This window comes from Bos grunniens, chromosome 6, assembly GCF_055505025.1.
Source record: "Bos grunniens cultivar Pamir isolate PY7600 chromosome 6, Bosgru_T2T1.0, whole genome shotgun sequence".
NCBI lineage: Eukaryota > Metazoa > Chordata > Mammalia > Artiodactyla > Bovidae > Bos > Bos grunniens.
In genome coordinates, this window is record NC_141170.1 from 103,172,052 (window position 1) to 103,190,198 (window position 18,147).

Genomic DNA, 18,147 nt, shown 5'->3' on the forward strand with positions numbered 1-18,147 from the left:
AGATCACAAGTATCTCACATGTAGTGCCTTATGAAATGCACCAAAATAAAGAGTGCCTGCAGTAGCAAGCACATCAGTGTTTCAGACGCAGGGAGCCAGCCTGACGGAAATGTACAGATCAGAGTTTGTGAAAATTCTCTTCCTGCCTGATCATCTTTAACAAAGCCTTAAGTGACTAATGAGGCCTTTAATGAGTCCATGTGTTTCTCATTAGTGGTGCATGCTAAGTCGCTTCAGTCGTGTCCGACTCTGTGACCCCATGGATTATAGCCCACCAGGCTCCTCTGTCCATGGAATTCTCCAGGCAAGAATACTGGAGTGGGTTGCCATGCCCTCCTCCAGGGGATCTTCCCAACCCAGGGATCGAAACCAGTGTCTACTGTGCTCCCTGGATCGCAGGCAGATTCTTTACCACTGAACCCCTGGAGAAGTAGAACTGTTAATATGTAATACAAGAAAAGTAGAAATACTCCTATATATTAGAAAGAATAGGTTTTTATTCTGTAGCATATTTATATCTGCTTCCTACCCATCCCCAGGCCTAGTTATCAACCTCCTGGTTTTGACAAGCAAAACACAAAAGGAATAGGTGCCTTTGTTAGTACTGTAGGTAAGTTCTGGCACCTGTTTGGATACCAGCTGTGTGTCAATTCATCTTATGATTGTCAAATCACCAAATATTACAAAGCTAGACGTGCTCCTTCAGGGTTCCAAGAGTGTGTTTGCATGCTGGCTGGCAGATATTCTTGGAGAGACCAGGCCTGATCCTGACCAGCCTCTATGACGAGTTTTGTCTGACGCAAAGTAAGACCTGAATGCATAAGCATATGCCTGTGAGTCAATTCAGGTGGAGGATGCTTTGGGGATACGGAACAGAAGCATTTTCTGGTCCAGTGTCTCATCAAATGCTCGAAAGCTATTTTTGACTATGTACCAGTCAATTAGAGTATGCCCACCCCATCTGAACACTACCATACACTTCCACAGTTTATTGCTGCAGTTTACCCCTACATCTTTATTTATACGCCAAAAAATGGAACTGATGCACTGCTTCTAGTCCTAAGACATAAACTGAGTTACTGCACGAACAGTCTGGACAAGAAAGGAGATGGCCTGAGTGTTCTCAAAATGAAGAGAGCATGGCAAGCTTGGCGGCATGAAGCCTTTCCCTCGGGATGTGGTGCTATTTTACATCCTTAAGGATAAAAAATATGAGATGCAGGATTAAACGTTGTTGTCTTTCAGCTAATCTGATGAAATAGATGGATTTTATTTGGAAAATGAAAAACAACAAAAAAACCTACCTGAAGACTGCAAGGGTCAGAGACCAGAGCACTAAAGGCTTCCTCAGCTCGAACTTCGCCCGCTTGTTCATTAGGTGCCGACCACCAAAGACAAAGGCAGCATACAGGGCGGAAAACAGGAAAGATTTCTTCCTAGGAACAAACAGAAAAACAAAATCTTATGAAATAAAGAGCTTTAAGCAATTTATCTTTATTCATTAGAAATGTATATTGCTTCACCAACTTTTCTACCCCTCTTCTCTTCGTACTCACTGAAAATATACTCTTGGGAATATGCCCCCTTCCCTAAAGAGAGAAATTTGAGTCCATTTGGCAACATGGTGGCTAGTGACTCCTCCCCTGATAAAGGAGGCCATCCAGGTTAACTCTTGTCAGGATAGATGTATTTTCTTTTGAGGCTCTGTAACTCTAAACATTTCATCAACATGGTACTGAGGTACAAAAAGAAATATTTTTACCAAGAGCACTGATTTTCAGAGTTTGCTGGACAATTTAGATAGATTAATTTAAAAGGACCATTTTGTTGGAAATAGAAAATCTAGGTGACAGACCTGTGTCCTAGGACAAGAAAGCCTTTAAAAATGCCATCTTCCTAACAGACTAATGATACTAAAGAATGACTTTGGAGAAACACTTCATGATTTAAAACACTAAAACCAAGCTACATGAATTACGGCTCCTGAAAGATGGATTCCTGACCCCTTCACTAGGGGAAGTGAAGTCGCTTAGTCGTGTCCAACTCTTTGCGACCCCGTGGACTGTAGCCTACCATGCTCCTCCATCCATGGGATTTTCCAGGCAAGAGTACTGGAGTGGGTTGCCATTTCCTTCTCCAGAGGATGTTCCTGACCCAGGGATCGAACCTGGGTCTCCCACATTGTAGGCAGACGCTTTACCGTCTGAGCCACCAGGGAAGCAGGGGAGGCAGGTATTAAACGTCAGTATAATCATTAATAATAAGCCTAATTGTCAGACATCATACAATGCAATAGGAAGAACACAGAACTTCTTACAGTACAGTGGCCTAAAACCTTGAGGTTGAATCTCGGCAAATATCTGATTTTTCTACCTGCTTATTGGAAGGAAAGTTATGACCAACCTAGATAGCATATTAAAAGGTAGAGACATTACTTTGCCAACAAAGGTCCGTCTAGCCAAGGCTATGGTTTTTCCAGTGGTCACGCATGGATGTGAGAGTTGGACTGTGAAGAAAGCTGAGCACCGAAGAATTGATGCTTTTGAACTGTAGTGTTGGAGAAGACTCTTGCGAGTCCCTTGGACTGCAAGGAGATCCAACCAGTCCATTCTAAAGGAGATCAGCCCTGGGTGTTCTTTGGAAGGACTGATGCTAAAGCTGAAACTCCAATACTTTGGCCACCTCATGCAAAGAGTTGACTCATTGGAAAAGACTCTGATGCTGGGAGGGATTGGGGGCAGGAGGAGAAGGGGATGACAGAGGATGAGATTGCTGGATGGCATCACTGCCTCGATGGACATGAGTTTGGGTGACCTCCGGGAGTTGGTGATGGACAAGGAGGCCTGGCGTTCTGCAATTCATGGGGTTGCAAAGAGTCGGACATGACTGAGCGACTGAACTGAACTGAACTGATTGGAAAAGATAGGGGATAGAGCCAAACTGAAACATTCTGTTGTTAAATTGTGTCCAACTCTTTGCAACCCTGTGGACTGTAGTCTGCCAGGCTCCTCTATCCATGGGATGCTCCAGGCAAGAATACTGGAGTGAGTTTCCATTTCCTTTTCCAGGGGATCTTTCCCACCCAGGGATTGAGCAGGCGTCTCCATCTTGATTCTTTATCACTGAGCCACCTGGGAAGCCCAGGACATTCTGTAGGACAGCTGACTTTCTTTCTTCAAAATGTCAGTCGTAAGAAATCAAAATCTAGGGCTGTTCTATATTAAAAGCAACTTGAGAGACATAATTAAATATAACATGTTGAACTTCTGGGGATCTTTATTTGAACAGATGTTTAAAAAAATCTTTAATAAAATCAGAAAATTATCAGTCATAATTTTAAAAGTTCTTATCAGTTAATATTTATGGGTAAAATTATGTGTCTTGGATTTGCTTTAAAATACTCTAGGAAACAAACAGAACTCAGGCAACATTAAGAATGGAGAGATGAAAGGAGATTTTAAAAAAAAATGATGAAACACAGGGTCTTCAGCACACATTTATGATTAAAATGCTTCAAAAAATGGTCAAAGAAGGAAACCTACCTCAACATAATAAAGGCCATATATGATAAGCCCACAGCAAACATTCTCAATGGAAAAAACTGAAAGCATTCACCCTAAGTTCAGGAACAAGACAAGGGTGCCACTTTCACCACTATTATTCAACATAGTTTTGGAAGTCCTAGCTACAGCAATCAGAGAAGAAAAAGAAATAAAAGGAATCCAGATTGGAAAAGAAAAAGTAAAGCTCTCACTGTTTGCTGATGACATGATACTATACACAGAAAACCCTAATGATAGTATCCGATAATTACTAGAGCTAATCAGCGAATTTAGCAGCCTCAGGAAATAAAATCAACACACAGAAATCACTTGCATTCCTATATACTAACAATGAAGTATCAGAAAGAGAAATTAAGGAATCAATCCCATTCACCATTGTAACAAAAAGAATAAAATATATAGGAATAAACTTACCTAAGGGAGAAGGCAATGGCACTCTACTCCAGTACTCTTGCCTGGAAAATCCCAGGGACGGAGGAGCCTGGTAGGCTCCAGTCCATGGGGGTCGCTAAGAGTCGGGCATGAGTGAGTGACTTCACTTTCACTTTTCATTTTCATGCATTGGAGAAGGAAATGGCAACCCACTCCAGTATTCTTGCCTGGAGAATCCCAGGGACAGAGGAGCCTAGTGGGCTGCCGTCTATGGGGTCGCACAGAGTCAGACACGACTGAAGCGACTTATCAGCAGCAGCAGCAGCAAGGAGATAAAAGAACTAAATGCTGAAAATTGTAAGACACTGATGAAAGAAATCAAAGATCACATAAACAGATGGAGAGATATTCCATGTTCTTGGGTAGGAAGAATCAATATTGTGAAAATGATTATACTACCAAATGCAATCTGCATATTCGGTGCAATCCCTATCAAATTACCAATGGCATTTTTCACAGAACGAGAACAAAAAATTTCACAATTCATATGGAAACACAAAAGACCCCAAATGGCCAAAGCAGTCTTGAGAAAGAAGAATGGAGCTGGAGGAATCAACCTTCCTGACTTCAGATTATACTACAAAGCTACAGTCATCAAGACAGTATGGTACTGGCACAAAAACAGAAATATAAACCAATGGAACAAGATAGAAAGCCCAGAAATAAACCCATTACTTTGCCAACAAAGGTCCTTCTAGTTAAAGCTATGGTTTTTCCAGTAATCATGTATGGATGAGAGAGTTGGACTATAAATAAAGCTGAGTGAAGAACTGATCCTTTTGAACTGTGGTGTTGGAGAAAACTCCTGAGAGTCCCTTGGACTGCAAGGAAATCCAACCAGTCCATCCTAAAGGAAATCAGTCCTGAATATTCATTGGAAGGACTGATGCTGAAGCTGAAACTCTAATACTTTGGCCACCTGATGTGAAGAACTGACTCATTTGAAAAGATCCTGATTCTGGGAAAGATTGAAGGCAGGAGGAGAAGGGGATAACAGAGGATGATATAGTTGGATGGCATCACCAACTCAATGGACATGTGTTTGAGTAAACTCCAGGAGTTGGTGATGGATAGGGAGGCCTGGCATGCTACAGTCCATGGGGTCTCATAGAGTCGGACATGACTGGGTGACTGAACTGAACTGAACCTATGCGTACCTTATTTTTGACAAAGGAGGCAAGAATGTACAATGGGGCAAAGACAGCCTTTTCAATAAGTGGTGCTGGGAAAACTGAACAGCTACATGTAAAAGAATGAAATTAGAATGCTTCCTAACACCGTACACAAAGACAAACTCAAAATGGACTAAAGACCTAAATGAATGACCAGAAACCATAAAACTTAGAGAAAACATAGGCAGAACACTGGATGACACAAAGCAAGATCCTCTATGACCCACCTCCTAGAGTAATGGAAATAAAAACAAAAGTAAACAAGATTAAACTTTAAAAGCTTTTGCACAGCAAAGGAAACTATAAGCAAGGTAAGAGGACAACCCTCAGAATGGGAGAAAATAATAGCAAATGAAACAACTGACAAAGGATTAATTTCCAAAATATACAAGCAGTCATACAACTCAATACCAGAAAAATAAACAACCCAATCAAAAAAGTGGGAAAAGACCTAAACAGACATTTCTCCAAAGAAGGCATACAGATGGCTAACAAACACATGAAAAGATGTTCAACATCACTCATTATTAGAGAAATGTGAATCAAAACTACAATGAAATATCACCTCTCACTGGTCAGAATGGCCATCATCAAAAAGTCTACAAACAATAAATGCTGGAGAGGGAGTAGGGAAAAGGGAACGCTCTGCACTGTTGGTGGGAATGTAAATTGATACAGCCACTATGGATGACGGTATGGAGATTCCTTACAAAACCAGGAATAAGACCACCATGTGACCCAGCAATCCCACTCCTAGGCATATACCCTGAGGAAATCAATATTGAAAATGACACATGTATCCCACTGTTCATTCCAGCACTGTTTACAATAGCTAGAACACGGAAGCAACCTAGGTGTCCATTGACAGATGAATGGATAAAGAAGTTTTGGTACATATACACAATGGAATATTACTCAGCCATAAAAAGGAACACATTTGAGTCAGTTCTAATGAGGTGGATGAACCTAGAGCCTATTATACAGAGTGAAGTGAGTCAGAAAGAGAAAGAAATATCATATACTAACGCATGTATATGGAATCTAGAAAGATGGCACCAAAAATTTTATTTGCAGAGCAGCAATGGAGAAACAGACATAGAGAATAGACTTATGGACATGAGGAGAGGGGAGGAGAGGGTGAGATTATGGAGAGAGTAACATGGAAACTTATATTACCATATGTAAAATAGACAGCCAACAGGAATTTGCTGTATGGCTCAGGAAACTTAAACCGGGACTCTGTATCAACCTTGAGGGGTGGACTGGGGAGGGAGATGGGAGGGAGGTTCAAGAGGGAGGGGCTGTATACATATGGCTGATTCATGTTGAGGTTTAAAAACAATAAAATTCTGTAAAGCAATTATCCTTCAATTAAAAAATAAAGTAAAAATAAACCAAACCCTTACATTTCAGGAAATACCTACCCACCAACAAACACTTTTAAAGAACTTTGTTTTTGAAGACTGTTTTATCAACATAATGTATGAAATTAGGAAAACAACCAAGAGCTCAGGCATTCTAAACCAAAAGGCAAACTCAAGAGAATCAATTAAGTTTTAAGAACAGTTGGATCTAATAGAACTTCACCTTTTTTTACTACTAAATTATATAAGAACCCATAGGAAATTTTTAGCTAAAGTCCATCTTCATTTGAGTTATGTCAAATAACATAATAATTATTTAATTGGCTTCCTCATATATTGGCAAGCTGATTATTTTTCAAACTTTAAACCTTTTATTTTGTATTAACAAAATAAATTATTTTTATTAACAATCTTGTGGCAGTTTCAGGTGAACAGTGAAGGGACTCAGCCATATATACACATGTATCCATTCTCCTCCAAACCTCCCTCTCATCCAGGCTGGCACAGAACACAGAGTAGAGTTCCACATCCTATACAATAGGTCCTAGTTGTTACACTGTTATTTTTAATGAAAATCTAAAAGTGGTAATTTTTAACAAGTCTAAAAAAATTTTCAGAAAAATAAATGAAATTTCAGAAATAAAAAAGATAAAAAAGAAAAAATAATGGAGAGATGAAAGGAGAGTAATAAAAAAAAATGATGGAACACAGGATCTTATGAGTCCTTTTTTCTTTTTGTTAGGTTTAGGTGGGACTTTTAGTCAGGAAGGTCCAGGTAAATAGAATAGAATCTGCATGTCCTGCACATGTATTAGTGTACCAAGGAGAAGTGAACCATAGTATCGGGAATGCCATAAAGAATAAAAACACAAAGTTTTCGTAGAGTACAATTCAATATAAAGTAACAGAGGCCATGTATTACAAATAACTGAAACAACTGAGTACTTTCTGATATGATAAAGCAATGTTTCTTTTAAAATGGGTACTCTTCATTCAAGGGCTGAAAAATAAGTTCCGAGATGTAATACAAAAAGAAAAATGCATTCACCCAAAGAGGATTACTTGTAAAGGGCTTTGTATTTTTTCCCCAACGACTGCCACGAATTGCTGACACATGAGAGATCTTATTGTTCACACAGCATCACACTTCTTCCAGTGATTGCCAGTGACTGACTTGGTGAACACCACCAAATAAAGTGGTGATTTCTGAAATCAACTGGTAAATAGATTTAAATAAATCACTTCCACAAACTCTGGAAACATAAGACCTGGCACAGACTAGTGCTTAATAAATGTTTATTGAATGACCATGATCTTGTCATATTGAATTTTCTGATAAGAGAAAATATAATTAATGTACTCAGGCACATGGAAACTCAGAGAACATTGTATAAATCAACAGTTGGTGGCTCAGATGGAAAGAATCTGCCTGCAATGTGGGAGAGCCAGGTTCGATCCCCGGGTTGAAAAGATCCCCTGCAGAAGGGAATCACTCCAGGATTCTTGTCTGGAGAATTCCATGGACAGAAGACCCTGGCAGATTACAGTCCATGGGGTCACAAAGAGTCGGACACAACTCAGCAACTAACAGTTTCACTTTTTCACTTTCCCTTTCCCAGTTAATGTCTTAAAAAGAATAAAATATTTAGGAAAAAAAATGATGCATTTTCTTCCTCCAGAAAGAAAGGCTATTTCTGTATTTCAAAGAGAAGCGGAAAAGTGAGACAATTTATGGAAACTGTTAACTATTCAACATTTGAAGAATAAAGCAGTTTTGGCCATAAATACATTTATTGCCTTACTCTTTTTAAGTTTGAAAGTGTATGGCATTACTTTAAAAATCAGAATCACTCTACTATGTGCACATAAGGATTCACTCAAGAAAAACAAAATTTATTAAGTTAATGTAGACAGTAGTCATAAGCAAAAGCATATATTCTTTTCTAAATTAAAGGTATTATGATTTAAGGAGTGATTCCTGGGGGTAGAGATAGTGCTAAAAAGCTTTGGTATTTAATTCTCTTAATCATCCTTAATGTAGGTAAAACATTTTCTTCATGTTATGACCAAGGAGCCTGACTTAGAGATTAAGTAGCCTGACTTAGAGATTAAGTAGCCTCAGTTCTATGGTAAGAAGAATTTATCTGCTGTGTTATAAGAATTCCTTAAACCCCTTTACAGAATTACAAGGCTGTTCTGTAACTTTGTGGCACCCTGTTTGTGAAAAGATGAAGAGGAAATCTCTATACCTTTGTTTCAACTGCCACATTTTCTAGGCAGTGGAAGTCTTTGATCCAAATTCTCTTCAGAACAAATTCACTATATGTATCCCTGAAAACTCTTCCTTTCAACAATTTATTATTCTTTCTCTTGCTCATTCACTCTAATTCCAAGTTCTGTTATAGTTACATTAATTATATTACTCCCAATTATGAACCAAGTTAAAGAATGTCTATATGATCCTATCATTCTAGCTTAAGGGGAAAATAATGTGCCTTGAAGAATGAACCAAAGAATAAAAGTCCTCCCTCTGTAGTCTTTCCTCAAATTTCTTCAGTTCTAGAATGAGAATTAGTCCTAAGGTACTGCTAGGTTCCTGGCCGGGGCTGTTCCCTTTTCCACATGTTTGCTAAAGATCTCTTTAAGAATCTTCAAGTTCACAGCTAGGGCAACCAAGTTGATCAATATAAACATGCAGAATTTGAGAACTGTGAGGGACAAATGTTCTACAGAAAAGGAAATGAGGTGGGGCATGCTGATGACATTGGTTGTTCAGGGTCACGTGGCTGCATTCACACATATTGGTCAAAACTACCAAAAATTGAAATGGCTGTGATCAAGCATGCAGGTAAACAAAAATCAATTGTCTAGGCTCTATCTGGGTCCCAGGCAGTCAATAATGAGCACCATCGCTTCAGTCATCTCTGACTCTCTGTGACGCTATGGACTGTAGCCCGCCAGGCTCCTCTGTCTATGGGGATTTTCCAGGCAAGAATACTGCAGTGGGTTGCCATGCCCTTCTCCACTAGTGGCAATCACTAGTTTTCCAGGGGATCTTCCTGACCCAGCGATTGAACCCACATCTCTTAACATCTCCTACATTGACAGGCAGGGTCTTTACCACTAGAGCCACCTGGAAAGCCCCCAGTCAATCATATGAACTGAGTATAAATATTATAATAAAAAACAAGTTACTTATTGTATCCTACATAAATCTTCCACTGTGGTGAAATTTAAATAATGTTTTGGTAACAATGGATGGACTTGGAAGGCCATTATGCTAACTGAAATGAGACAGATAAGAAAGAATACTATATGAAATTACTTATACAAAGAATCTAAAAAATACAACAAACTAATGAATATAAGAAAAATGAAGCAGTCTCAAAGATATAAAGCACTACTGGTTAACAGTGGGGAAAGGAAGGGGAGGGGCAGTATAAAGGTGGGAGGGTAGGAGAAATCAACTGTTGGATATAAGACAGGCTACAAGGTTGTATTTTACAAATGGGAAATATAACCAATGTTTTGCAATAACTGTAAAAGGAGTATAAACTTTAAAAATTGTAGTAAAAATGAGTAAATACACAAAAAATAAAAATGTTCAATATGCTTTGAGGTAATTGAGAACTAAGTTTAGGGTTCTATTAAGAGAAGGAGTCATCTGAGGAAGCATTAACTGAGTAAAAATTTATCATTCATAGTTGAATGTTATGATTTTTCCATTTTGCTAGAAGATAATTTTTCTTTAGCCAAAAGGGTGATTTAAGTGGATTAAAACTGTATTTCCATCCTGGTATCTCTTTGGTAAAGTTTCAATTACAGTCAAGATGAATAATGACTTGCTGCAGGCCCACTTACTATTTAATGTGGATAGATGACGTCCCTAAAATTTCAACAGGAATCCAATAATACTTCATATTCTGACAGGCCTCCATAGCTGGGTATAATTGTAACACTGCACTGTTTTATCACCAGATAACTAGAAATTTCTAGATGGTATGGACTCTTGCTTACTAAATGTACTCTTAAATGCACAATCATACAGCACAACCTTTAACTGTAGGTACTTAATACTTTTCATATTGTTCATAGGGTTCTCAAGGCAAGAATAGTGAAGTGATTTGCCATTCCCTTCTCTACTGGACCACGTTTTGTCAGAACTCTCCACCATGACCTGTCCATCTTGGGTGGCCCTACACAGCATGGCTCATGGTTTCATCGAGTTAGACAAGGCTGTGTTCCATGTGATCAGACTAGTTAGTTTTCTGTGATTGTGGTTTTAAGTCTGTCTGCCCTCTGATGGAGAAGGATAAGAGCTTATGGAGGCTTCCTGATGGGAGAGACTGACTGAGGGGGAAACTGAGTCTTGTTCTGATGGGCGGGGCCATGCTTCAGTTCAGTTCAGTCACTCAGTTGTGTCCGACTCTTTGCAACCCCATGAACTGCAGCACGCCAGGTCTCCTTGTCCATCACCAACTCCCAGAGTTCACTCAAATTCACATCCATCGAGTCAGTGATGCCATCCAGCCATCTCATCCTCTGTCGTCCTCTTCTCCTCCTGCCCCCAATCCCTCCCAGCATCAGAGTCTTTTCCAATGAGTCAACACTTCGCATGAGGTGGCCAAAGTACTGGAGTTTTAGCTTTACCATCATTCCTTCCAAAGAAATCCCAGGGCAGATCTCCTTCAGAATGGACTGGTTGGATCTCCTTGCAGTCCAAGGGACTCTCAAGAGTCTTCTCCAACACCACAGTTCAAAAGCATCAATTCTTCGGCACCCAGCTTTCTTCACAGCCCAACTCTCACATCTATACACGACTACTGGAAAAACCATAGCCTTGACTAGACGGACCTTTGTTGGCAAAGTAATGTCTCTACCTTTGAATATGTTATCTAGATAGGTCATAAGTTTCCTTCCCAGGAGTAAGCATCTTTTAATTTCATGGCTGCAGTCACATCTGCAGTGATTTTGGAGCCCCCCAAAATAAAGTCTGACACTGTTTCCACTGTTTCCCCATCTATTTCCCATGAAGTGATGGGACCGGATGCCATGATCTTCATTTTCTAAATATTGAGTTTTAAGCCAACTTTTTCACTCTCCTCTTTGACTTTCATCAAGAGGCTTTTGAGTTCCTCTTCACTTTCTGCTATAAGGGTGGTGTCATCTGCATATCTGAGGTTATTGATATTTCTCCCGGCAATCTTGATTCCAGCTTGAGCTTTTACCAGCCCAGCGTTTCTCATGATGGACTCTGCATAGAAGTTAAATAAGCAGGGTGACAATATACAGCCTTGACATACTCCTTTTCCTATTTGGAGCCAGTCTGTTGTTCCATGTCCAGTTCTAACTGTTGCTTCCTGACCTGCATACAGATTTCTCAAGAGGCAGGTCAGGTGGTCTGGTATTCCCTTCTCTTTCAGAATTCCCCACAGTTTATTGTGATCCACACAGTCAAAGGCTTTGGCATAGTCAATAAAGCAGAAATAGATGTTTTTCTGGAACTCTCTTGCTTTTTCGATAATCTAGAGGATGTTGGCAATTTGATCTCTGGTTCCTCTGCCTTTTCTAAAATCAGCTTGAACATCTGGAAGTTCATGGTTCATGTATTGCTAAAGCCTGGCTTGGAGAATTTTGAGCATTACTTTACTAGTGTGTGAGATGAGTGCAATTGTGCAGTAGTTTGAGCATTCTTTGGCATTGCCTTTCTTTGGGATTGGAATGAAAACTGACCTTTTCCAGTCCTGTGGGCTGCTGAGTTTTCCAAATTTGCTGACATATTGAGTGCAGCACTTTCACAGCATCTTCTTTCAGGATTTGATATAGCTCTACTGGAATTCTATCACCTCCATGAGCTTTGTTCGCAGTGATGCTTTCTAAGGCCCACTTGACTTCACATTCCAGGATGTCTGGCTCTAGGTCAGTGATCACACCATCGTGATTATCTGGGTCATGAAGATCTTTTTTGTACAGTTCTTCTGTGTATTCTTGCCACCTCTTCTTAATATCTTCTGCTTCTGTTAGGTCTGTACCATTTCTGTCCTTTATCACTCCCATCTTTGCATGAAATGTTCCCTTGGTATCTCTAATTTTCTTGAAGAGATCTCTAGTCTTTCCCATTCTGTTGTTTTCCTCTATTTCTTTGCATTGATCACTGAAGAAGGCTTTCTTATCTCTTCTTGCTATTCTTCGGAACTCTGCATTCAGATGCTTATATCTTTCCTTTTCTCCTTTGCTTTTCACTTCTCTTCTTTGCACAGCTATTTGTGAGGCCTCTCAAACAGCCATTTTGCTTTTTTGCATTTCTTTTCCATGGGGATGGTCTTGATCCCTATCTCCTGTACAATGTCTTTCCCATTCTGTTGTTTTCCTCTATTTCTTTGCACTGATCACTGAGAAAGATCATTAAGGAAGATCATTCATGATCATTAAATCATTAATGTCTTAATAACCTAGATAACCATGATAGTGTGGTCACTCATGGAGAGTGTGAAGTCAAGCAAGGCTTAGGAAGTGTTACTACAAACAAAGCTAGTAGAGGTGATGGAATTCCAGTTGAGCTATTTCAAATCCTGAAAGATGATGCTGTGAAAGTGCTGCTGTCAATATGCCAGCCAATTGGGAAAACTCGGCAGGGCCCACAGGACTGGAAAAGGTCAGTTTTCATTCCAATTCCAATGAAAGGCAATGCCAAAGAATACTCAAACTACCACACAATTGCACTCTCACATGCTAGTAAAGTAATCCTCAAAATTCTCCAAGCCAGGCTTCAGCAATACGTGAACTGTGTACTTCCAGATGTTCAAGTTGGTTTAAGAAAGGGCAGAGGAACCAGAGATCAAATTGCCAACATCCTCTGGATCATCAAAAAAGCAAGAGAGTTCCAGAAAAACATCTATTTCTGCTTTATTGACTATGTCAAAGCCTTTGACTGTGTGGATCACAATAAACTGTGGGGAATTCTGAAAGAGATGGAAATACCAGACCACCTGACCTGCCTCTTGAGAAATCTGTATACAGGTCAGGAAGCAACAGTTAGAACTGGACATGGAACAACAGACTGGTTCCAAATAGGAAAAGGAGTACGTCAAGGATATTGTCACCCTGCTTATTTAACTTCTATGCAGAGTACATCATGAGAAACACTGAGCTGGAACAAGCACAAGCTGGAATCAAGATTGCCGGGAGAAATATCAATAACTTCAGATATGTAGATGACACCACCATTATGGCAGAAAGTAAAGAAGAACTAAAGAGCCTCTTGATGAATGTGAAAGAGGACAGTGACAAAGTTGGCTTAAAGCTCAACATTCAGAAAACTAAGATCATGGCATCTGGTCCCATCACTTCATGGCAAACAGATGGGGAAACAGTGGAAACAGTGACAGACATTGTGTTTTTTGGGGCTCCAAAATCACTGCAGATGGTGACTGCAGCCATGAAATTAAAAGACGCTTGCTTCTTGGAGGAAAAATTATGAGCAACCTAGACAGCATATTAAAAAGCAAAGACACTACTTTGTCAACAAATGTCCATCTAGTCAAGGCTATGATTTTTCCAGTGGTCATGTACAGATATGAGCGTTGGACTATAAAGAAAGCTGAGCGAAGAATTGATGCTTTTGAACTATGATGTTGGAGAAGACTCTTGAGAGTCCCTTGGACTGCAAGTAGATCCAATCAGTCCATCCTAAAGGAAATCAGTCCTGAATAGTCAGTGGAAGGACTGATGTTGAAGTTGAAACTCCAGTACTTTGGCCACGTGATATGAAGAACTGACACACTTGAAAAGACCCTGATGCTGGGAAAGATTGAAGGTGAGAGGAGAAGGGGACGACAGAGGATGAGATGAGATCACCGACTCAATGGACATATGTTTGAGTAAACTCTGGGAGTTTGTGATGGACAGGGAGGCCTGGCGTGCTCCAGTCCATGCAGGTCGCAAAAAGTCAGACATGACTGAGCAACTGAACTGAATACTTTTGAGATAGTCATTCTACAGCCCAGTTACATTAGTTATAGGATTTCCCAGGTGGCGCTAGTAGTAAAGAACCCACCTGCCAATGCAGGAGACATAAGAGATGTGGGCTCGATCCCTGGGTTGGGAAGATCCCCTGGAGAAGGAAATGGCAATCCACTCCAGTAATCTTGCGTGGAGACCCCACGGACAGAGAAGCTTGGTGGTCTACAGTCCATGGGGTTGCAAAGAGTCAAACACAACAGAAGTGACCTAGCACACATAAGAAGTAACCAACCAAATAAGGACCACCCAAATGCAATACGGATATGTTTGTATATACCCTTTCTTCCCCTTTTATTTCTGTCCCTGTGATTAATGAAAATAGCCCGTAATTAATCAAAACAATAGTTTTATTTTTTATCTTCAGAAATCTGGATTTCTTCATCATGCTATATTGTTCCAAATCATTCCTACATGTTTTGCCTATTCTGACCTAGTCTGTGTACCTGCTTATGATTCGTATTGATATTTATTGTTCTATCTAACAAAACTTCTTAACGAGCGTATGTGTGTGTCTGTGTGTGTATATATATATATGTATATGTATGTGTATATATATATTCAACTTTTTTCTTTTCAACTCCTGGGATTACACTGAACCAGCACTTAGTAGCTTGAGTTGCCCATCAAAATCTCTGCCAGATGACTTGCACTCCTTTGGAAGTCAGACAGGTTTGAAAATGGCGAAACTTTCATGTGGGTAGCATTTCACACAGGATAATTGCTAATGAACCCCATGGGGAGATGACCTGAGTGTCTTTATATCAGCGATCTTGTTATAATGGCTACTATGTACATGTCAGACACAAGGAGTTGTGAAAGAGAAAATATGCTGTGAGGGAGAAAAGGAACAAAAAGGAGACCTAAAAGGACTTTGGCTGATCTATCTGGTACACCTCCTGAGCTGAAGAGTGTGAAGCCCAGAAAGTATGCTGCTCAGTAAGGCCACATCTCCTTTAAGATTTCTCCTTTAGTTTGGTTGTTGATTCAAGTCAGAAAAATAATTCAAGGTTCTAAAAGTAAATTGTAGGACACACATGAATTGGAGACTAAAAATCAGTGAACAGAAACCTCAAGTAAATACAGTCCGGAGACCTGAAGGGGAAATTCCCGTCCTGCAGCCATCTTCTCTTTGTTGTTTTAGTGGCTAAGTCGTGTCTGACTCTTTTGCAACCCCATGGGCTGCAGTCTGCCAGGCTCCTCTGTCCATGGGATTTCCAGGTAAGAATACTGGAGTGGGCTGCCATTTCCTTTTCCATGGGATCTTCCCTACCCAGGGATCAAACCTGTGTCTCCTGCATTGGCAGGCAGATTCTTTCCCAGTGAGCCTCTAGGGAAGCCCCTGTGACCATAGCAGAGACCAACAGGAAAAAGAATGAGTTCTCTTTTTGCCTGGCAACAACATAGCCAATGAAAAGTCATGGATTCTGTTTATTATAGCCCTCTGTACTTCCTTATAAAAGCATTCTCCTTTCCTTGCATGAGATGGGAGGGGGCAGAATAAAAAAGCCTTTGACTGTGTGGATCACAATAAACTGGAAAATTCTTAAAGAGATGGGAATACCAGACCACCTTACCTGCCTCCTGAGAAACCTGTATGCTAGTCAAGAAGCAACAGTTAGAACTGGACGTGAAACAACAGACTACTTCAAAATTGGGAAAGGAGTACATCAAGGCTGTATATTGTCACCCTGCCTGTTCAACTTCTATGCAGAGTACATCATGCAAAATGCCAGGCTGGATGAAGATCAAGCTGGAATCAAGATTGCCGGGAGAAATATCAATAACCACATATATGCAGATGACACCACCCTAAATGGCAGAAAGCAAAGAGGAACTAAACAGCCTCTAGATAAAGGTAAAAGGGGAGAGTGAAAAAAGTTGGCCTAAAACTCAACATTCAAAAAACAAAGATCATGGCATCTAGTCCCATTGCTTCATGGCAAATAGATGGGGAAACAATGGAAACAGTGACAGACTATTTTCTTGGGCTCCAAAATCACAGAGGGTAGTGACTGCAGTCATGAAATTCAAAGACGCTTGCTCCTTGGAAGAAAAGCTATGACAAACATAAACAGCATATTCAAAAGCAGAGACATTACTTTGCTGACAAAGACCCATCTAGTCAAACCTATGGTTTTTAAGATAGTCGTGTATGGATGTGAGAGTTGGACCATAAAGAAGGCTGAGTGCCAAAGAATTGATGCTTTCAAATTGTGGTGATGAAGAAGACTCTTGAGAGTCCCTTGGACTGCAAGGGGATCAAACCAGTCAATCCTAAAGGAATCAACCCTGAATATTCACTGGAAGGACTGATGTTGAAGCTGAAACTCTAATACTCTGGCCACCTAATGCAAAGACCCTGATGCTGCATCTTGAGAAATGCAGCTTGAGGGAAAGCTTGAGGGCAGAAGGAGAAGGGTGCGATAGAGGATGAGATGGTTAGATGGCATCACTGACTCAATGAACATGAGTTTGAGCAAGCTCCAGGTGATGGTGAAGGACAGGGAAGCCTGGTATGCTGCAGTCCTTGGGGTTGCAAAGAGTCAGACATGACATAGCGACTGAACAACGACAACAAAGAATTAAAGAAAAGATATGCTCACAGAGAAATTTGGCATTAAATACGTCTATTCTAGTGGGCAGATGTGGCTGAACTTTAATCCTAGTACTCTAAGTTAGTACATTCTGGCATATTCCCCACAATCTATATTGTCAGCATCTGTAGCTACAGGAGTTACTGAAGCACATGTATGAACTGAAGGATCTTCTTTAATGAATTATTCCTCTTCACAGGCATTATCATATGGGACCTTCTTTAACTTATCACTTAAGAATGGATAGCCTCCTGTTCTGAGAAAATTTTTGAAAATGGCTAGGCTAATCATGGCATTATTTCAGTCAAGCTGTGTCCTGAATTGTCACATAGAGTAAAGGTCAATTTTAATCCTAAAGTACTGCATCCTCGAGAGATACAAGAATATTTTTGTTTTGGACGACATGGTTTAACCTAACCAATCAGAAAGAATTAATGTCAAAGTAAGCATCAGAGATTTTTGAGGACAGTAAATAAAAGAAAAAGAATTCTTTGACAAAGTTTTATTTCCTTAAAAAGGGTAAACACATGCCAAAACCTCTGACTAACACGTTAGCCAAAATGTGTCAGTGGTTTTAATTAGACACATCTCCTCCCATCTTACAATGCTAACTTACAATAAGCTCTGCATTGACAAAACAATTTCTAGCTTCTGTTTTGTTTGCAAATATTGCTCTCAATCATCCTGATTCTTTGCTAATGATTGTCACTTCAAGTCAGAATTTTCAAGTAACTGTCTTATATAGTACATAAGCTACTGATACTAGTCATGGTACAACGTTAAACTCTAGAGGCCATTACCAAAAACACAAACAACAAAACACAGTACTTTCCTAATAGGAGAGGCACCAAGCAGAAAGAGAATCCAGAAAGTAATTTCATCAACAATTCCATTTCATTGTGCTAAAGCCAAAGAAATGCCCTTTGTTCTAAGAAACAGAAAGCTTGCATCTTAATTTCCAATGAAGAAATGCTCACTTGTTGGTTATTTTAAAGTATAA

General features: G+C 39.9%; 1 protein-coding gene across 5 annotated transcripts in view; it reads right to left on the reverse strand.

Moving 5' to 3' along the window:
• The window catches only part of ELOVL6 (ELOVL fatty acid elongase 6), a 132,105-nt gene that overhangs the window by 49,405 nt on the left and 64,553 nt on the right, over positions 1-18,147 (reverse strand). For all 5 annotated transcript variants that reach the window (XM_086407048.1, XM_086407046.1, XM_086407050.1 and 2 more), the window contains one exon: positions 1,305-1,436. In XM_086407048.1, the coding sequence (XP_086263174.1) occupies positions 1,305-1,436 (132 nt within the window). The remainder of the gene's footprint in view (positions 1-1,304; positions 1,437-18,147) is intronic.